This window comes from Nylanderia fulva, unplaced genomic scaffold, assembly GCF_048542155.1.
Source record: "Nylanderia fulva isolate GAGA-0341 unplaced genomic scaffold, ASM4854215v1 Scaffold161, whole genome shotgun sequence".
Taxonomy (NCBI): domain Eukaryota; kingdom Metazoa; phylum Arthropoda; class Insecta; order Hymenoptera; family Formicidae; genus Nylanderia; species Nylanderia fulva.
The window spans coordinates 27,059-50,143 of NW_028189846.1; the positions used below are offsets into that span (position 1 = coordinate 27,059).

General features: G+C 29.5%; 1 protein-coding gene, 2 long non-coding RNA genes and 1 pseudogene across 4 annotated transcripts; 3 read left to right on the forward strand and 1 right to left on the reverse strand.

The window, feature by feature from the left end:
• Positions 1–927: 927 nt before the first annotated feature.
• On the forward strand, positions 928–1,835 carry LOC146723885 (uncharacterized). The gene is made up of 2 exons (XR_014924314.1): positions 928–1,599; positions 1,688–1,835. It is a non-coding gene; the product is annotated as an uncharacterized LOC146723885 (long non-coding RNA).
• Positions 1,836–2,321: 486 nt separating this feature from the next.
• Positions 2,322–2,693, reverse strand: LOC146723886 (uncharacterized). Its single transcript, XR_014924315.1, has 2 exons — positions 2,651–2,693; positions 2,322–2,576 (listed from the first exon to the last, which is right to left on the reverse strand). It is a non-coding gene; the product is annotated as an uncharacterized LOC146723886 (long non-coding RNA).
• Positions 2,694–5,922: 3,229 nt separating this feature from the next.
• Positions 5,923–21,469, forward strand: LOC146723887 (juvenile hormone esterase-like; annotated as a pseudogene). The gene is made up of 8 exons (XR_014924313.1): positions 5,923–6,091; positions 6,493–6,653; positions 9,147–9,286; positions 18,899–19,187; positions 20,271–20,456; positions 20,847–21,032; positions 21,128–21,298; positions 21,404–21,469. The product of XR_014924313.1 is annotated as a juvenile hormone esterase-like (transcript).
• Positions 21,470–21,499: 30 nt separating this feature from the next.
• Positions 21,500–22,586, forward strand: LOC146723888 (acetylcholinesterase-like). The gene is made up of 3 exons (XM_085480943.1): positions 21,500–21,723; positions 21,986–22,130; positions 22,217–22,586. Exons 1-3 carry the CDS (start codon positions 21,555–21,557, stop codon positions 22,284–22,286), a joined length of 384 nt encoding a protein of 127 aa, XP_085337069.1. The 5' UTR covers positions 21,500–21,554; the 3' UTR covers positions 22,287–22,586.
• Positions 22,587–23,085: the final 499 nt, after the last annotated feature.

Below are 23,085 nucleotides of genomic sequence, written 5' to 3' on the forward strand. Positions count from 1 at the left end.
GTCATTATGTTTGAAACATTTTTTTGTCGAATATCATTATTGTAATGTGTATAATGAGTGAATAATATAAAATGCAAATACATTTTTAAAAAAATCTAAATATACACAATACACAGTTATAAATACATAGAAAACATAAATAAGAATTATACAAAAACATTTTTTATATATTTTATTGTTCGACGGTAATTACTTACGCACATAGCACGGATGAGCGTATATACGGGAGCGTTTATAATTAATTTTCGAAAATGATATTTCGTAACATAACTTTATTACACATGGTTGAATTTGGAAAAAAATAAGCTTTAAATTAGGTAAAACAAAATTTTTAATTTTGAAAAAAAAAATTAGGTGGTGAGGGTTTTTAAAAAAAAAAAAAAAAAAAAAAAATTTTTGTTCATATAACTTTAAAGTACTCTTCAAGCCATTAAAATTTGTTGTACGTTTTTTCTTTATATCTCTTATAGTTTAGCAGATATTTGATCCTAAAGAAAAATACCGTTATTCTTTAAAGGGGTGTTTCACCCCTTAAAACTCAAATTGCGCACGTATAAAAAAATACGTGTCTTTTAGATTTGTGTATTTAACAACATATTTCAAGGAGAATCAAATCGGTTCCGGACAGTTGTGACAAGTTACATTTTTTTAGTAACTAGTAACTATTTTAATAGTTACTTTATTAGTTACTTTTTTTGGAAACATGCGCTAAAAGTATTGTTTAAGTATGGTAGCCGTTATATTATTAAATTAAATTTTGATAACAGTAGCATATGGATCTTCATATGATTTAATCTTTTACCTAAAATTTTCATTTTGTGTACATAAAATAATATAACACATAATTAAGATCGACCAATCACAGTCAAATATTTAAAAAAATTCTTAAAGGTAATAATTGATCAATTTGCTTGCGACTTTGCGATTACCATTTAGTAACTTACTTTAACTATTTTTACTGTTGTATATAAAGGTCATTCATACATTGATGTTAATTGCAAAGTCGCAAGCAAATCGATCAATATTACATTCAAGAATTTTTTTAAATACTTGACTGTAATTGTGCATAAAATGTAAGCTCCTTATATTTAAAACAATGTATAATTATTTTTAAAAAGTAACTGAAAAGTAACGACTCGTTACTTTTAGAGTAACTGTAACTGTAACGAATTATTTTTTAAAATCGGTAACTTGTAACTGTAACTAGTTACTTTTTCAATGAAATAACTGTAACTGTAACTAGTTACTTTTACAAAGTAACTTTCCCAACCCTGACACATATACAAATCAGCGCAGATACACACATACATACTTTTAGGCAAGCAGAATATAATACACACAAGACGAGGAAGACACGCACCAATACACAGACGTACATGAAAATAAACGTAAATATGACGATACAAGAACACTGGAAGTCGTTTCAAGAATATCGCACACTTTCAGTACCATATAAATCGCAGGAACAAACAGACGATCGTTACCGAACAGCTTTACAGTGAATATTACCTTCAATTTCTTTGCAACGTCACTGCGCATTACTATCAGCATCGCCTTCTCCGTAGTGCAATAAAAGCTACAGGATATCAACAATATAAAGTGAGTTCAGTTAGAATTATTTATATAAAAATATGTAATATATTTAAATCTCTTTATTTACTTGAATTTCTTTATTATTTTTCTATAGATGTATACACCGAGAATTTTCCAATATAAATAATCATGAAATGGACTGTACAAAATGATATTTTAAGAATTATACAAAAGTTTCTTTGATTAAAAAATATATTTATTAAATATATATTTATATTACAATAAAAACAATATTTATATCATCCACAATAAGATATAATTTATTTATATATAAAGATAATTTAAAATATAGTCGTAGTAGTAGTAGTAGTTATTTTAAAATGTATTAAAAACTATATTAGAAACCTATGATTCTTTAAGTATTTTAATAATTTTTTGAATTCATAAACTTTTTACAAATAGGTGAAAACAACATAATTCGCGAGTATTCTCCTTCTTTTAAAATTCCGATAAGAAGGTACATAACGTATTTTAAAAAATTATAGCGAATGAAATTTTGTGTTTTCTTATACCACCAGCTATACAAAAAATCACAGATTTGCTGACAAGATAATTTGTACATAATAATTGGTATGTTTAAAATAATCGAAGTGTACAATATGTAAAAAAAAATTTTACTTGTTTTGAGTAAATGTTAAGAAAAATAAAATCCGTTAAAAATAAAATCTCGACGGCAATCGGAGCCTGTGCGGATGACATGCACAAAATTAATAAATTAAAATGAGATCTCAAGTCAAACTCATTTATTAAAATCTAAACGTTTCGACCCACTTCGGGTCTTCTTCAGTAGCTGCAAAATACAAAGAAACAAAAAAATAAAAGATAATCGGTACAATCAGAAAATTATAAAACTCGTATACATACAATCCGCAAATAAATTAAATATCATTCTCCTCCCTATTCGAACCGTCCGGTCGTCGGAGTGTCTCCCTAACGGTGACCATCGTCAGGAAGGAAGCAGAGCAGTGACTCCCTTACCAACACTAATCAACATAGTATAAATTAAACGTGTAAGATCCCCAAGAATTATAAATTAAAAACCGGGAAGAACACTCACCCCGACAGCAAAAACAGAGAGAAGACGATGCTACACGTGACACATCACTCTAACGACTGTGCGGTATTCTACCTCAACACAGTCGATACATATATACGCAAAAAAAAAACACAAAAATAAAATATGAAAATAAAAATAAAAACAACTAATACTTATCGGCACTCATGTCAAAGGTCTAACGAAAAAATCTGGTTATGTCTAATCACAAAGCTAGATTTTGGTAAATTTTTCTATTAACAGATCAAAATTCTCGTTTAATTTGTCGGTATCGCTATGTAAATTTAAACTATTCTTCTGACGCTTAATGTGGATCATTTCGGATATCAAACGTTTACCTAAAAAAGGCTCCTCATCCAAGATTTTTACATCCTCCCAATTAAATTCATGGTTCAATAATCTATGTTCCGATATGACTGATAATTGTGACGCGTTTCTTTTTATGTTGCTGCGATGTTCTTTCATCCTAGTTTTCAACAATCTACCCGTCTGCCCTACATACGACGCATCACAATCCATACAATCAATTTTATAAACTACATTGTTATGGAGTTCCCTTGGTAACTTATCCTTGTGTACTTTGATGAATTTACGGAGACTGTTAATTGCTGTATAGGATGGAATGACATCCAAATCACGTGTAATGTCCTCGATTCTCTTTGATACATTATTGATATACGGAATATTAAAGTACGAAACTTTTTTCTGCGTTGGAATCTTGTCATTGCATATATTTGTTCTATTGTTATGCAACTTATTATTGTACCGGAAGAACAACTTTTTTAACCGCGCTTGTAATGTTTGAAATATCAATTTGAGAGGATAATTATTAGACAAAAGAACTCCAATCATAGACTCAAAATTATCTTTATGGAATTTCGGATGAGATAGCCAAAAAACTCTATCTATGAGGCTGATAATGGTGCCTTTTTTATGGCAGAGAGGATGCTGCGACTCAAAATTTAAATATCTACCTGAATACGTCGGCTTATGAAATAAATCAAACTCAATGCTTCCATTATTTATAATAATAGTGACGTCTAAAAAATTCAATCGGTTGTCAACCCCTTCCTCCATGGTGAACTGCAATCTAGGATGGAAAGAATTGAAAGTGTTTAAAACAATTTTAAGCATGGAGGGAGGGGCCGCCAACGCGATATCGTCAACATATCTAAAATAAAATGGAAATGACATTGGAATCGCAGCAATCGCTCTATTCTCCAAATCTTGCAACGTGATATCCGCAATGATCGGTGAGAGGGGGGAACCCATAGGCGTGCCAAAGGTCTGTTGATAACATACATTATTAAACATAAAATAAGTCGAATTCATAATAAAACGAATTGCACATAAAAATTCATCCCGTGGAATAATACATCCTAGATTGCAGTTCACCATGGAGGAAGGGGTTGACAACCGATTGAATTTTTTAGACGTCACTATTATTATAAATAATGGAAGCATTGAGTTTGATTTATTTCATAAGCCGACGTATTCAGGTAGATATTTAAATTTTGAGTCGCAGCATCCTCTCTGCCATAAAAAAGGCACCATTATCAGCCTCATAGATAGAGTTTTTTGGCTATCTCATCCGAAATTCCATAAAGATAATTTTGAGTCTATGATTGGAGTTCTTTTGTCTAATAATTATCCTCTCAAATTGATATTTCAAACATTACAAGCGCGGTTAAAAAAGTTGTTCTTCCGGTACAATAATAAGTTGCATAACAATAGAACAAATATATGCAATGACAAGATTCCAACGCAGAAAAAAGTTTCGTACTTTAATATTCCGTATATCAATAATGTATCAAAGAGAATCGAGGACATTACACGTGATTTGGATGTCATTCCATCCTATACAGCAATTAACAGTCTCCGTAAATTCATCAAAGTACACAAGGATAAGTTACCAAGGGAACTCCATAACAATGTAGTTTATAAAATTGATTGTATGGATTGTGATGCGTCGTATGTAGGGCAGACGGGTAGATTGTTGAAAACTAGGATGAAAGAACATCGCAGCAACATAAAAAGAAACGCGTCACAATTATCAGTCATATCGGAACATAGATTATTGAACCATGAATTTAATTGGGAGGATGTAAAAATCTTGGATGAGGAGCCTTTTTTAGGTAAACGTTTGATATCCGAAATGATCCACATTAAGCGTCAGAAGAATAGTTTAAATTTACATAGCGATACCGACAAATTAAACGAGAATTTTGATCTGTTAATTGAAAAATTTACCAAAATCTAGCTTTGTGATTAGACATAACCAGATTTTTTCGTTAGACCTTTGACATGAGTGCCGATAAGTATTAGTTGTTTTTATTTTTATTTTCATATTTTATTTTTGTGTTTTTTTTTTGCGTATATATGTATCGACTGTGTTGAGGTAGAATACCGCACAGTCGTTAGAGTGATGTGTCACGTGTAGCATCGTCTTCTCTCTGTTTTTGCTGTCGGGGTGAGTGTTCTTCCCGGTTTTTAATTTATGATTCTTGGGGATCTTACACGTTTAATTTATACTATGTTGATTAGTGTTGGTAAGGGAGTCACTGCTCTGCTTCCTTCCTGACGATGGTCACCGTTAGGGAGACACTCCGACGACCGGATGGTTCGAATCGGGAGGAGAATGATATTTAATTTATTTGCGGATTGTATGTATACGAGTTTTATAATTTTCTGATTGTACCGATTATCTTTTATTTTTTTGTTTCTTTGTATTTTGCAGCTACTGAAGAAGACCCGAAGTGGGTCGAAACGTTTAGATTTTAATAAATGAGTTTGACTTGAGATCTCATTTTAATTTATTAATTTTGTGCATGTCATCCGCACAGGCTCCGATTGCCGTCGAGATTTTATTTTTATTGTAACACAATAATTTGAGCCGAGATTAACAGTTTTTTTATATTAAAATCCGTTAAAACAATATTTTTTCCATTTTCTAATATAAGACAATTATTAACGCTAAAATTGGAAGATATTACTTGAATGTATGTTTGCAATGTAAATGATATAAGATGATATAAATTTTAATAAAATATTATTTTTTAATTATACAATACAAATAATGAAAAAAACACAAATATAATTAAATAAACATTTTAAAATAAAGACATACATGTCCGTAGACACACATATACGTACTCAGGTAAGCAGGATTATAATAAACACAAGACGAAGGAGACACACACCAATACACAGACGTACATGAAAATAAATGTAAATATAACGATACAATAATACTGATAGCCGTTTCGAGACTCTCGCACATTTTCAGTACCATATAAATCACCGGAACGAACAGACGATCGTTGCCATACAGCAAATTTATAGCAAACATTACTTCTCTAATTCTTTGCGACGTCACTGCGTATCAGTATTCCTATCGCCTTTTCCGTAGTTCAATTAGAACCACAAGATATCAACAAAATATTTGTTAGTTTACTTAGAGTTATTTATATAACAGATATTTAAATCTGTTCTTTGTCTTGCATTTCTTTATTATTTTTGTATAGATATGGTATATACACGGGTGTTGTAAAGGAATTAGTGTCACAGCATAAAATATCCTGTGACTGGAATCTTTGTTTCCATAGCATGTACACAACAGTTTTTTGCGAGAGAATCAGTTCAGAAAAAATTAATTAATTTAATAAATAGAGTGTTTTTCCAACAATATAAGCGATATTGTGTAACAATGTATGACCCAGTTACAGCGGTCAACATCATACAGTTAAAATATTATGTATCGTCACTTCGCAGATACCAATATTTCTACATTTTTTACAATTTATTTATGGCAAAAATGTATCGTCTGCAATTTTAAATTATTACAGATCGTTGACCTCGTCAGCCTGTACTAGTCGAGATATTGTGTAACAATATTGCCATCCGTGAAGAGAGATAATGTTAAACGTGAACCTATGTCTGATCTTTATTTTGAGATACATTCTAACGCTTCAAATACTCAATCAACCTGTCTTTGGTAACTACACAGGTAAGACTTTTATTTACCAGATGGTCAGTGTTGTGTTTAAATAATATTTAAATTAACTTCATAAAGCTGAGATAAAAATATGTAAATTAATCTTAGATAAAATAAAGGTGATTATGTTTTAAATATATCTAGATAAACGCTAAAATTATGTGGTAAATAAAATAAAGGTGATTATGTTTTAAATATATCTAGATAAACGATAAAATTATGTGGTATTCATCTAAATAATTTCTTGATAATATTATTTTTAAGACCGTTTATGTGAATATAATTATAGAAAATATATATAATATATTATAAATGAATTATATATATAATAAATTATAAATGGTATATATAAAAATATATTTATATTTTTATTTATAAATTGTTAACGCTTATTTAAGCTTTATTATTTAAGTATCTTTATGTTTTATGACTTTAAAACAAATTAGTCTAGATTAAACATTAGTCTAGATAATTTAATAAAGATAGCATTTTTTTATCTAAGATGCAGCTATAGACATATATAAAAACATATTTTTATTATCTATATCAAGATAAAATGACGTCAAAATTTAATCTCGATCATCTACATAATTTTATTCAAATAACAGCAATTACGAGCTATGACTTTCAATCAAATTATTTGACCATTATTCTAGATAATTTATTAGTATTTATAACACTTAATTGTTTTCATCTAAGATGCAGATATACATATAATATATATTTTTATTATCTAGCTAAAAAAATAACGCCAGAATTGCATATATATAATTTTATTTAGAGAACAGAAAACATTGACGACATACTTATTGCTTAAGTTATACTAATTAATTATTTTTATGCTATGACTCTAAATCAAATTACCTGAATAATTTAGTAAAGATAACCCTTTGTTCATCTAAGATACAGATATAGAAAATATATATTTTTATTATCTATCTAAAGACAAAATAACAAGATCTTATTTAGATGATCATCTATATAATTTTAATTGGATAAGCAAATATTGTAGTTGGTATATAATTCAAGAAAAAAAGCCTAAAATGTAACATCGTTCCGTTATGGACAGCATCCAAAGCTCTCTAATACAGAAAGCTTTCCAGCGGAAAACGCGCACTTAAACACACAAACTGTCGCGCGATCGGTTACCGAATAGAATAATTTCCAATTTAAATAAATTCCCTATTTCACAATCAATTGCACATTTAATTTATTTATCTCTCCTTGCCCGAGAAAGCTTCTCCGTAGACTTGTGTATTACCGCTTCAGTGTGCGTGGACCACTACTTTATTTGTTTCCGCAATTCCGCGAGTAAATTTGCATTTATATAGTGCGCATCCTGCACATCGCAATATTCTTCGGGCATACCTCGGGAAACACAATGACAAGACGCAATAGCAAGTTTTCATATAACGCCTCTCCGTTGCCCCTAATGCTGCGCGCATGCAATATCACCCGTGTGAAAATTTAAAATCGCGGATGCATAGCTACGAGCCAGTTCTTCTAGACGCGAACTAGCATCAATATATAGTAAGCCTATAGTCATTGCTTGCCTCTATGTGTAATATTGTGGTAATCTAGCTTTTAGATACGTATACCATCCAGACGCTAGCTAACATTTGGTAGAAAATAACAAAGGAAAATTGTGCTTCGAGTAGATAACACGAATTTTATAAAAATATGTATATATATTGAGTGTCTTAAAATTACCAAACATTCTGATAATAAGGAAATTCCTGAGATCATTTGAAGACAATTTTTTCTCGGCAAAAATTTCGAGGCACCAATAATTTTCGAGTTATAAGCGATAGAAAAAAATTAAGCTTTTCGTTAAATTATAACGTAAAGCTTATTATATCTTATTATTATACATTATTACTTATTATAAATTAAACCTTGTAAAAATGAAATATTAATACAACCACATATCTTATTTTAATAGAATTTTAATTTAAGATTTAGTTACAAAGATATGTGTATATGGCAAAAATTGGAAACATGCAAAAAATAATGACCTTTCTTTCGAAATTTTTGCTGAAGAATGTAATTTTGAGATACTCTGTATATATAATTCTATATACCCCTAATATATATTTCCTTTTTCAATCAAATGACATTGAAAAGAATCCGTTCGTTGATATTGTTGTACATATATCTTGTGTAATAAAGTATATTAGTTGTTGTAAGACAGCAAAATGATTTTTAACGAAAATTAATTTTGTTAAAAAAAAATTCTATATCTGCGACAAGACAAATTTTGTTTACAATATCGAAGAATTTGTTAATAGTAGTCCAATTGCTGTTACAAAGATATATTTCATAAGAGTGACGTTTTTCTTGTAGCACACAAAATAATTATCTATTTATAATATCTTCATATTTATCAAGATACCAACTCTATATTGACATCGCGTAGCTTTTGGATCACGATAAGCAAATTCTATATATGTTTATATATAAATACTTATTTATCGTAATAATATAGCCAGAGCATAAATTTTTCAGGGCCACTCAAAACAGTAAAAGTAAATGTGTCTGAAGGGACATTAGTCGCCATCGTTGAGGAAAACGTCTATGGCGATTCTTACAATGCCTTTCGTGGAATACCATATGCTAAACCTCCAGTGGGTGATCTCAAATTTCGAGTAAGTACAGAGAATGGTTATTGAATATTACTATCTTGATTATTGAAATATTACTATCTTTGTTAAAAGATTTACTTTGACAAGTGATACAAACTGTTTATTGGATAATCTTAAAAAATACTAGCTTTTCGGACCGCGCTTCGCGCGGTTCTCATATAGCCTATATTATCCGTTTTAACACAAAAAATTAATTCTTTTTTTTATATTACCGCGAACTACTTTCACATTTGTGGACCGAGTTTTGTGAAACTGGTACCAAAATGTAAAATAATAATTCTTATTTATTTCTATCTTTAAGACACAATATGTTAAAAAAATTTTAAAAATTAAAAAAACCACCATTTCATCACACTCCTTAAAAAATTTGCAACTTATATATATATAGATATAAATAGATATCCAATTTCGAGAAAATTAATCAATAAATGTACGAATGCGTGGGTGGATGCGTATGTAGTATTGTAAAACTTAAAAAAAACACATAGTAGTGATCCCCGAAAAATATGCAAAATTTTGGTACCAGTTTCGAGAAAATCGGTCTATAAATGTGTTGGTGCGTGGGTGGTCGCGTAAGTGTGTGAACATTAACAAAAATTATCCATTGCAAACCCATGTAGAATCCTATCCTATTACAAACCCATGTAGAATCCTATGAAAAATTAATCATTGCAAACCCATGTAGAATCCTAGGCAAAATTAACCATTGCAAACCCATGTAGAAAACCTATGTAGAATTCTATGAAAAATTAACCATTGCAAACTCATGTAGAATCCTATGAAAAATTAACCATTGCAAACCCATGTAGAATTGTATTAAAAATTATCCATTGCAAACTTATGTAGAATCCTACATTGCAAACCCATGTACAATAGAATTGTATGAAAAATTATCGATTATAAACCCATGTACAATCGTAACAAAAGTAATGAAATAAAAATAAAATTGCGCCAAGTGAAAGTAGAAACTTGTACCAGTGGAAAATTAAAGTTGCAGACATATATAGAGTCGTATAATGAATCAGTAAAAATTTAAATTTGCAAATGTAGAATCGTACCATAAAAAAACTTATCTTTTAAAAAAAAAGATAAACAAAATGCCAAGTCCATGCGCCATGTGAAAAAGAAATAAAAAAATTTTAGTTAAAAAAACTGGGAGCGCTGCTAAATAATATTCTAACAATATTAAAATTAAATTGTTACTTTTAAACTCATTACAGTTATTAAAATATGTTTTGTGTTTAAATTAATTAATGTTACTTTAAGGTGCATTGTAATTTTGAAACTTAGCAGCGCGCCCAGTTTTTTTAACTAAAATTTTTTTATTTCTTTTTCACATGGCGCATGGACTTGGCATCTTGTTTATCTTTTTTTTTAAAAGATAAGTTTTTTTATGGTACGATTCTACATTTGCAAATTTAAATTTTTACTGATTCATTATACGACTTTATATATGTCTGCAACTTTAATTTTCCACTGGTACAAGTTTCTACTTTCACTTGGCGCAATTTTTTTTTTATTTCATTACTTTTGTTACGATTGTACATGGGTTTATAATCGATAATTTTTCATACAATTCTATTGTACATGGGTTTGCAATGTAGGATTCTACATAAGTTTGCAATGGATAATTTTTAATACAATTCTACATGGGTTTGCAATGGTTAATTTTTCATAGGATTCTACATGAGTTTGCAATGGTTAATTTTTTATAGAATTTTACATAGGTTTGCAATGGGTACGATTCTACATGGGTTTGCAATGGTTAATTTTGCCTAGGATTCTACATGGGTTTGCAATGATTAATTTTTCATAGGATTCTACATGGGTTTGCAATATGATAGGATTCTACATGGGTTTGCAATGGATAATTTTTGTTAATGGCGTACCCTTAACTGGTCGCCTTTTTTTACCTTTTTTTAAAGGTGAGTTTTTAGAGATTATATCATTCATTTTTGTATATTTTTATGACCAGAATAGAACAATTATTAAACATGTTTATCTAAACTTCTTTGCTTAAAATGATGTGTACAATCATATCCTAGAATCCTGATCATTCCTCCTAAAGCACCCTATTTATATAAATTTACCCATATGTGTGTGTGTGTGTGTGTACTAATGTCGAGCATTTTTTATACATTTTCTATTAAATTTAGATAAAAGTTGCAGGATTTCGAAAAAGAAAAAGTTGACACAGACTTTTTCCTAAACGGCGATTTTCAAGTTCAAGGTTATTTAAAGGTCACTTATATTTTCAAAATAGAATTACCTTAATTTTTCTCATATAAATCGATTCCTCGCAATATTTACTATAAAAAGTTGTAAAGGTATAATTTTTACATAATCTTACATAAACTTCGAAATATTACAAATATTTTATTTTATGAAATATTTCAGTTTATGTAAAATTATGTTAACTATCTTTTAAATTATTCACTTTTAGCCATCTTACCCTTACAACCTTTTATAGTGAATATTGCAACAAATTGGTTTATATATATAATATATACAGGGTGTGTATTTTAAGTAATGAGAATAAGTCCACAAAAAATAATTTATTAGAGATATCGCTACAAAACTTTAGTAGTTTTCAAAATATGCTCCTTGAGCATCAACACACTTCTGCAGGCGACGTTTCCACGCTTCGTACGCTCCCTGGAAGTCACCAACCGAAACATCCTTCAGAGCATGCGTGCAAGCCCTTTTGACAACATCCACATCCAGGGTCCCGTGGTGGCGCCCTTTGAGGGCGGTTTTCACTTTGCGGAAGAGGAAAAAGTCTGCTGGGGCAAGGTCGGGGCTGTAGGGAGGCTGTGGAATTGTTACGATGCCATTTTTTGTCAAGTGCTCGGTAACCACGAAGCAGGTGTGAGATGATTTTGTGCACAACCATTTTATCTATTCCTAGCGTTTCTGCGATCATGCAAACACTTAAACGCCGGTCCGTGTTCAGCAAATGTCGCACACGTTGTTCGTTTTCTGAGGTTCTTGATGTTGACGGGCGACCTGCACGGGGCTCGTCCTCCACGCTCTCCCGGCCTTCTTTAAACATTTTGTGCCATCTAAAAACTTGAGCTTGCGATAAGCTTTCCCTGCCGTACGCTTGCTGAATCATTTCCAGCGTTGATGCACCCGATTTTCCAAGGCGAACGCAAAATTTGATTGCGTAACGCTGTTCAATGCTTTGTTGCATTTTGAACTTGCACACATTTGAAGACGTCTACGCCACGCGTGATCCTGCCTCAACCAAAGCCAGCAGGCGACCGCCGATTGGAGCGTTATCAAGGTCAAAGACCCCACGACTCCAACCGGTCGGAGCGCCCTCTGGCGTACAGCCGCGTCAGGACAAAAATATTCTCATTACTTAAAATACAAACTCTGTATATAACATTAGTTATTATTAATTGATGTTTACATTTATTTTTAGACTTACTAGAGCTCAAATGCTCTACATTTTTTGCAAAAACTGTTTATTCTACAGATTTCAAATATGCTTTTTAAACCTAGAACCGAATTAGCATCAAGTATCTAGTAAGCCTATCCGTCCATAGGTATTCTTGCCTCTATGGAGTGTAACATTGTGGTAATCTAAATCGAGCGTTAGATCGTAATCAGTTAGCAGGCGCTAGTTAACATTGTAAAAAAATAACACAGGAAAATTGTGCGTTGGGTAGATAACACGAATTTTATAAAAATTTGTATATATGTAATGTATATTGGGTGTCCTAAAATTACCAAATACCATGATAATAAGGAGATTGCTGAGGTCATTTGAAGACGATTTTTCTCGGCAAAAATGTCGAGGCACCAATAATTTTTGAGTTATAAGCGATTGAAAAAAATTAAGCTTTTCGTTAAATTATAACGTAAAGCTTATTATATCTTATTATTATACATATTACTTATTATAAATTAAGCCTTGTGAAAATGAAATATTAATACAACCACATTTCTTATTTTAATAGAATTTTAATTTAGATTTAGTTACAAAGATATGTGTATATGGCAAAAATTGAAACATGCAAAAAATGATGACCTTCCTTTCAAAATTTTTGCTGAAGAATGTAATTTTGAGATACTCTGTATATATAATTCTATATACCTAATATATATTTCCTTTTTCAAAAAAATGACATTGAAAAGAATCCGTTCGTTGATATTGTTGTACATATATCTGTGTAATAAAGTATATTAGTTGTTATAAGATAAGACAGCAAAATGATTTTTTAAGGAAAATTAATTTTGTTAAAAAAAAAATTCTTTATCTGCGACAAGACAAATTTTGTTTGGAATATCGAAGAATTTTTTAATAGTAGTCCAATTGCTGATACAAAGATATATTTCATAAGAGCGACGTTTTTCTTGTAGCATACAAAATAATTATCTATTTATAATATCTTCATATTTATCAAGATACCAACTCTATATTGACATCGCGTAGCTTTTGGATCACGATAAGCGAATTCTATATATGTTTATATATAAATACTTATTTGTCGTAATAATACAGCCAAAGCATAAATTTTTCAGGGCCACTCAAAACAGTAAAAAGTAAATGTGTCTGAAGGGACATTAGTCGCATCGTTGAAGAAAACGTCTATGGCGATTCTTACAATGCCTTTCGTGGAATACCATATGCTAAACCTCCAGTGGGTGATCTCAGATTTCGAGTAAGTACAGAGAATGGTTATTGAATATATATTACTATCTTGATTATTGAAATATTACTATCTTTGTTAAAAGATTCACTTTGACAAGATACAAACTGTTTATTAGATAATCTTATAAAATACTAGTTTTTCGGACCGCGCGAAGCGCGGTCCTCAAAGCCTTTCTATTCGCGCGGTCCTCATATAGCCTATATTATTTGTTTTAACACAAAAATTAATTCTTTTTTTTTGTATTACCGCGAACTACTTTCACATTTGTGGACCGAGTTTCGTGAAATTGGTACCAAAATGTAAAATAATAATTCTTATTTATTTCTTCCTTTAAGACACACTATGTTAAAAAAATTTTAAAAATTAAAAAAACCACCATCTCATCACACTCCTCAAAAAATTTGCAACTTATATATATAAATATATAGATATAAATAGATATCCAATTTCGAGAAAATTAATCAATAAATGTAGGAATGCGTGGGTGGATGCGTATGTAGTATTGTAAAACTTAAAAAAAACACATAGTAGTGATCCCCGAAAAATATGCAAAATTTTGGTACCAGTTTCGAGAAAATCGGTCTATAAATATGTTGGTGCGTGGGTGGTTGCGTAAGTGTGTGAATAGAGTGGTAAAAATAAAAGAAAACACATATTATCGATCCCCGATAAATATTCGAAATTTTGGTACCAATTTCGAGAAAATCGGTTTATAAATTTGTTGATGCGTGGGTGAGTAAATAGAGTGTTAAAAATTTTTTTAAATCATATATTGACCATCCCCGACAAATTTACAAAATTTTAGTACAAATTTCAAAAACTTTGTGAATAAATGTGTGAATGCGTGGGTAGATGCGTGATTAGAATAAAACTTAAAAAAACCCAAAAAACACAACAGCTTTCTATTAAAAATTTACAACATTTTGGTACCAATTTCGTGAAAATCGGTCACTAAATGCGTATTCATATGAGTGCATGGATGCGTGAGTGGGTGCGTGGGCGGATGAATAGGGTGATAAAAATTTGTTAAAATCATATAGTAGCCATCCCCGACAAAATTTGAGTACAAATTTCGAAAAAGTCTGAATAAATATGTGAATGCGTGAGTAGGTGCGTGGGTGAGATAAAACTTAAAAAAACCACGCAGCAGCTTTCTCAGAAAAATTTGCAACATTTTTGTACCAATTTTCGTGAAAATTCGGTCCATAAATGCGCATGCGCGTGAGTGAATGCGTGGGCGGAGGTGTAACACTTGAAAAAATCACATCGTCGCCATCTCCAAAATATTTGCTAACATGGGTGGGTGCGTGGGTAGAGGCGTAAACTTAAAAAAATAAAACAGCAGTTTTCTCAGAAAAATTTGCAACATTTTGATACTAATTTCGTGAAAATTGGTCCATAAATGCGCATGCGTGTGGGTAAATGCGTGGATGGGTGCGTGAGTAAAGATGTAACACTTGAAAAAACCGCATCGTCAGCTATCCCCAAAAAATTTGCAACATTTTGATACCATGTGTTCAGAAATATTGCAAAAAAAGATTTTTTTTTGCAAAAACATACCCTCCTCTGAAAAATAAAAATAAAAATAAAAAAATTAATAATAAACCCCACAGCAGCATCCCCAAAAATTTGCAACATTTTGGTACCAGTTTCACGAAAATCGGTCCACAAATGCGGAAGTAATTCGCGTAATGACAGACAGACAGACAGACAGTGCTTATATATATAGATAAAAGATACAAACATTTACAAAAATTAGAAATAAAATCTAGTTATACAGGAGAAATGATCTTTTAGGACATAATTGTACATATTATTTTAGACAAAAAAAATTATTATAAACATGTCCTATTTTTTTTGGACAAAAATATTACTAGTGTTTTAGTTTTAAGAATGACTACATTCATTAACTTATTAGAATCTTTAAAAAATTTTAAACTTGCAATACATTTGAATAATTATATTAATTAATAAACATTTTTCAATTAATTAATAATAATTTTGACATGAACAATAAACTTATGCGAACCAAAGTTTTCATAGCTGTTGTTCGTATATTCCAAAGTTTCTTGCCATGTGCGGCGTTCTATGCATCATGGCGACAGGTAGAGAAGACTGGGGTTGGTTATGGCATTTGTGAGAAATTTGATGCTACATTTTATCTAAACAACATGTATTTTTTTATGTTACGGTTATGAAGTGTATTATTATTTAACTTCAAAATGCGATAAAGAATGCAAGGATAAATTTCATGAAACTAAGAAATATTAAATAATTTTATGCCAGTGTAAATTTGCCAGTGTAACTTTCACACCGGCCATGGGGTTAGTTGTGACACCATACAGGGTAAAAAGTGACAGCAACAGTTTCATTATTTGAATGATTTATTTTACTTAAACATTAATTATGTCAATTAACGTACTTATATCATATAAGCAGCCTTTCATTTTTAATTAATATAAACAAATATAATAACAAATTTAACAACATTACACTTCTCAAACATAATACAAAAATAACTTGTCAAAATAAATTGTTTTACTTCTTCTTAAACTAATTAAAAAAACTTAACATGTTTACAATGTTTCATTGAACATTGTAATTAAGCTCTAAAAACAAAATGAATCAATTTGATATATATTAATCACAAGTAGATATTAATTAGAATCATTATCGGAATCACAATTTTTGCAAAGAAAATACTTCTTGTAACTTTTAACACTGTAATCAAAATTGAACATTTGAAACGCAATCAACAAGTTTGACAGAATTTTGCGTTATAACTCTGAATTTTCATAAATTTTAATTCTATAAAATACACATACAATGCAAAACCATTTCTAAAATATCAATATAAACAAAATGAGACCAAAATTACAAATAAAATAAAAAGTTACAAACCTGCTATTTTTCACTACCATATATATGTAAGCGTTAGGTGATGTCGATAACGCGTTTAATATATAATACGCAGTAATCGATATTAGCAACATTAACGCTTTCTAGCGTTTTTTTAGACGGTTTATTTAACTATTTTTTTATAAGAATAACATTTAAACTCTGTAACGTTCAGTCCCAGTCTCTTCCCTACTTTTCGAAAGTGAAAAAATATAGAAATGTGAAAAATATAGTAACTTCGTTTAAATTTTATCTTTATAGAAAAACACACACTCTTAGAAAATAAAAACTTCTAGAAACTTTTACAAAATTAGGAAAATAATATCCACTCGTGACCTCATGCAATATCGAATAGATGTAGACAAAAAAAATGAATCGATAATTCATTACTTCATTAATTTTTTTAAATACTAGACCAACAAAAGCGCGTTACAAGCGCGCGCCACATTTCTCAATTTTATATTAACTTTTAATACTTTAGGACTTACAGAAAATACTTTTTTCGTAATATTTATATTATTCATTCTAATATTAGTTTAATATTTCATAATACTATTTTTGTTTTTCTTAATATTAGTTTCATTATTCCTAATATTAATATTATTAATGATAAGATTAGTATTATTTTTTCTAATATTAGTAGTATTGTTCCTCAGGTTAGTTTTATTATTCTTCAAGTTAATTTTATTTCTCTTAATATTAATTTTTAATATTAGTTAACTGACAACAAAAGAACAAACTGCAGTAATTCCTTCACAAAAAAATTTAAAAAAAATTTGTATTGCTCTGCATTTGAACATCCAAATAATTATAAAGATTTTCTTACATAATATATATTCAGCTTAATCATATTTATTCAAGTGTTATTATACGTAACTGTATAAAAATCAGATATTTTACAATGAAAGTTTAGTCTGCGATTGCAAAACAATCTCGATTACAGATAATTAAAATAAAATCAAATTCAAAACTACTTTAATTTGCCTTTTTTTCAGTTTTCATCAAATTTGTGATATATAATTTATTCTGTAAATATAGATTAAATTTTAATTTTTAATAGCATAACGCAGCAGTCGACTAACGACTCTAAAGAATGTCGAAAAGTTCAAACGACGTCAATTCTCTTTATCGGCTATTCTAAGAACGAACATTTTCTTTCTCGACGGCTACACGGTGTCTCAAACTAATAAGAATAAAATGTTGCAATTAAGAATGGTAGAAATGTTACATTACGTAAATAATTAGTCGAAGAAAACTGTATAGATACTTCTCTCTCTCTCTCCCTCACTCTCTCTCTCTTTCTCTCTCTCTCTCTCTCTCCCTCTCTTTCCCTTTACCATCATTTTCCGCTCTCTCCCTCCCACTTCTTCTCTTTTAAATATATACAATAAATAATTTGTCTATTTATAATGTATAATAATTTTAGAATCTAAGAATCAAATTTTTTGATTTATGATTATAAATTTACCAACATATTTGAAGAAGAATCAAATCGGTTGAGAACAGTTGTGACATTTCCTTTGTTAGATAAAATTAAGAAAATTTTGTTTTATTATATCTAAATTAAACATTAAATCACATGGCAATTTATCTAGATAACTTCCAGATAATATTGTTTTTAAGATTGCTTATATAGACATTTCCTTTGTTAGATAAAATTAAGAAAATTTTGTTTTATCATATCTAAATTAAACATTAAATCACATGGCAATTTATCTAGATAACTTCCAGATAATATTGTTTTTAAGATTGCTTATATAGACGCAGTTATAAAAAAAAAGATGTAAATTATAAATAGAATATAAAAAATAAATTCGTATTTTTATGTCTACATTTTTACGGCTTATTGCTTAAGTTTAAGCAATTAATTATTTTTATGCTATGACTCTAAACCGAATTATCTAAATATATTAGTAACGATAACATTTTTCTTTATCTAAGATGCAGATATAGATAATACATATTTTTTATTATATATATCAAGATAAGATGTCGCCAAAATTCATCTAGCTGATCATTTATAACATTTTATTTAGATAACAAACACTGATTGTAGGATCCGCAACCACCAGAACCATGGTCCAGTGATAGAAACGCTTCGGATAACGGAAACATCTGTCTTCAGATGGACAGAATAGACTTAGTCGTCATAGGAAAAGAAGACTGTCTCTATTTGAACGTGTATTCCAACAATGTGACGCCTTCAAAGAAAAGTGCTGTAATGGTGTGGATACATGGTGGAGGCTTTCTTATGGGAGACGGCACCTCGCTTTATTACGGTCCTGATTATATCATGCGGAAGGATGTGGTACTCGTCACCCTGAATTACAGATTAGGTGTTCTAGGTACATAATTAATTAGCTCGAAATCATTTTATGTTATTTGCGTTCGATGATCTACTTTTTTTTAAGTAAACACATAGGACGCATTCTGCTTCCCATAATCCAAATAATTACGTGTATTTATGGCTTTTTTAAAATACCAATTTCAAAGCAATAACCAATTCTCATAACTTATAACATTTTTATAAATTTTAACGTTTCATAACTTTCTTCATAAACTTTGCTTTTTTTTAAATAATCGTCGAATTATAAATAATTAAAAAAAACTCGTGAAATCGATTTATTTAATCTTTGAAATTTTAATATATTTATATAACTTATATAAATAAAATAAGAATTAAAAAATGATAATGATTTAATCGACCAACTCTGGCAAAAAAGATATTATATTAAATTTTACAACGTTTCGGCCGTGGGTTTCAGCTCTTATCAAATGCTGTAACATAACATAACAATTATGACTAAAGGGAAATTATAAAATATATAAAGAATTTCACACGTTAATACGCAAATATACCTATGTTCTTAAAACAAAGTAAATCACAACTTTTTTGGAAAACAATAGTTTGATCTGAAAATATAACATGATATAATAGTATGAAGACAAAATAACTGTGTTGTCGTAACAGTTGTTAAGCTCCTTATCAAACTAAACGTTCTTTATTAATTTTCTTTATTATTAAGATTATCCGTGTCTCTTTGTAAATTAATTGTGTTGTCAAATTTTTTGATATATAACATCTCCGCGATTTTTCGTTTACTAACATATTTTTCATGATGTAAAATTTCTTGTGAAACAAGAATATTAAATAATCGACCAAATTAGCACAAATCGAATTTAGTAAGTTTTACGACGTTTCGAAAATATGGTTGTGGTACTTTTGAAATGAATAACGTTAAAAATCATTCAAACACATGGTTAAAACGTCGTGAAACTTAATTAATTTTAATTTGTGCTAACATAGTTTGGTCAACTATTATATTTAATATTCTTTATTTTACTGACTAGAGAATGCGAATATGTAAGTCTTGATAATAAACTTTACTAAACGTATTAACGACATGTTTCTTTTATTCCCTCTTTAGGTTTTCTCAATTTTGATGAGGAAATGGCGACGGGAAATCAGGGCTTAAAAGATGTAGTTATGGCGTTAAGATGGGTTAAAAAAAATATATTGCAATTCGGCGGAGATCCCGATAATGTCACAATTTTTGGTCAAGATGCGGGTGGAGTGATGGTTCACTATCTAACTATTTCACCGTTAGCTGAAGGTACGAATCAAACAGACATAATATTGATATACATATATTAAGAATATTTAAGAACACATTTTATACAAACAAATAATAAATTTTCATAGCTTTGCTATATCATAAACTTTTATATTATAAGATTTTCTTTCATTTTAACTAAATCTCGATTGCAAACTACATAATATCGACATTTCAAAATGTCGCAGATAATTACTTGAAAGATAACTGTGATAACATCCTTCAGTAAAAACACATCGATTCTATATTGAGAATTCGAAATTAAAAGCACGTTAATTAATTTTATGTGTTATATTAAGACAAAGAAGAAAGAAGCTTAGATCTTATGATATAATATTATAAAACTTCTTTGAGTGCCAATTCTATTATGTGCGAATGTGTGCTTGACAGGTTTATTTCATAAGGCAATATGTCAAAGTGGCGTCATAACTGTTCCTTGGGCTTTCACTGAACTTGACGATGCTATCCATAACGGTCTGATGTTATCCCAGAAAACTTGGTAATGCGACTTCAAATCCGGAAGAAGCCCTGAAATTTCTGAAAGACATAGACGGAAGAATATTGATAGCAGCAGAGGTCTTTTGACGCTCTATTACAATTATTGCAATAATAAATGTTCGATGAATTAAGATAAACTATTTTTTTATATTAAGAATATTATGTTTTTGCAGAATGACTTAGATATTTTTCCCGCATTTACGCGCCGACCGTGGATTACGAGTCATGGAATTCTTTTTTATCAGAAAATCCGTTGCAATTATTACGTAATGGTATTAAAATACCAATCATATTTGGATATAATAGCCAAGAAGGCAATATTTTCATAAGTGATATTGTCGGTCGTAAGTATATATATTTGCTTTTGCTTTTCATTACGTTATATTATGAATTAAATTAAATTAAATTAGATTAAATTTTAATTAAAATCATTATTCAAATATTTTTAGGGATAAACAACGATACTTTGAACAAATTAATTCTGATTTTAAGAAAGCCATATATCCGAAAATTTTACGTCAATTACCGCAACTAGGGATCACGGTACCGGAATTACGATCATTGTATTTTGGTAATAAAACAGTGTCAGAAAAAACTATAATGGCTCTTTCTGATTTTATCGGCGATCAACATATCTATAGAGGCATTATACAAGCAATTGATATTCAAATGAATTCTAATGTTAACCAGTTGACCTACTTGTACAAATTTTCGTACGAAAGTGAAACCTCTCCTGTGAAGAAAATGTTTTTTGAAAAGCCGTTTCCAGGTATTGGATGGTAATTGCGTTGCTAATTAAAGTAAAACTACATACGTCAAAATCAAATTAACATTAAAGTTAAAAAAGAAGTAAACGTGATATTAAATGTTGTAAATTTTTATACATGATTGTAAAAAGACGCACGCAGGTTTAGAAAAATTTGATTAAAAAAAGTTTATAGTGCATTTAAATATAAATTTTAGATTGCACTTGTAATATATTGATAAAGTTATCAACTTTTATGATTAATTTACGTAACAATATTTTGTAGGTACATCTCACTTCGAGGAACTGGGTTATTTATTTTGTCCTCTTATAGGACAATTTATCGATGTGTTACCAATTGCACATAATACGTCGGATTATAAAATAATGGAATACTTAACGCAGATGTGGACAGATTTTGCTAAAACGGGGTATCATAGACTTGACATTTCTTACGAATATTTATTATAACAATCGTACAATCGCGTAATAATAATCAATTACACATTTATTACAGAAATCCAACACCTTCTTCAGCTAGTTTACCTGGATTCCAGTGCAAAATAAAATTATATATCATTATTTAAATATTGAGAATGAACCTCAAATTAAATTTTTTATTAATGGATACCAACGATGGATTGGAAGTACAAACTTAAATTATTAAACGAACGTAACAAATTGAAAACAATTTTCTGGTACAGAACCATTCATTAACAACACGAAACTTTGCACAAATCTATAGTATGAGATAAAATATGAAGATATCTAAATGAAATTGAATTGCTTTCAAAAAAACCTTCTAATGCAAAAACTGACAAACTAACAATGGGAAACAATGATATATTAATAGAGATCATTTAAAGACGATTTTTTCTCGGCAAAAATGTCGAGGCACCAATAATTTTCGAGTTATAAACGATTGAAAAAAATTAAGCTTTTCGTTAAATTATAACGTAAGGTTTATTATACCTTATTATTATACATTATTACCTATTATAAATTAAGCCTTGTGAAAATGTAATATTACCAAAACCACATACTTTATATTAATAGAATTTTAATTTAAGATTTAGTTACAAAAAAGATGTGTTTATGGCAAAAATTGGAAACATGCAAATAAATGATGATCTCCCTCTCGACATTTTTTCTGAAAAATGTAATTTTGAGATACTCTGTATATATAATTCTATATACCTAATATATATTTCCTTTTTCACAAAAATGACATTGAAGAGAATCCATTCGTTGATATTGTTGTACATATATCTTGCGTAATAAAATTTATTAGTTGTTGTACAGACAGCAAAATGATTTTTAAGGAAAATTAATTCTGTTAAAAAATATTCTCTATCTGCGACAAGACAAATTTTGTTTGCAACATCG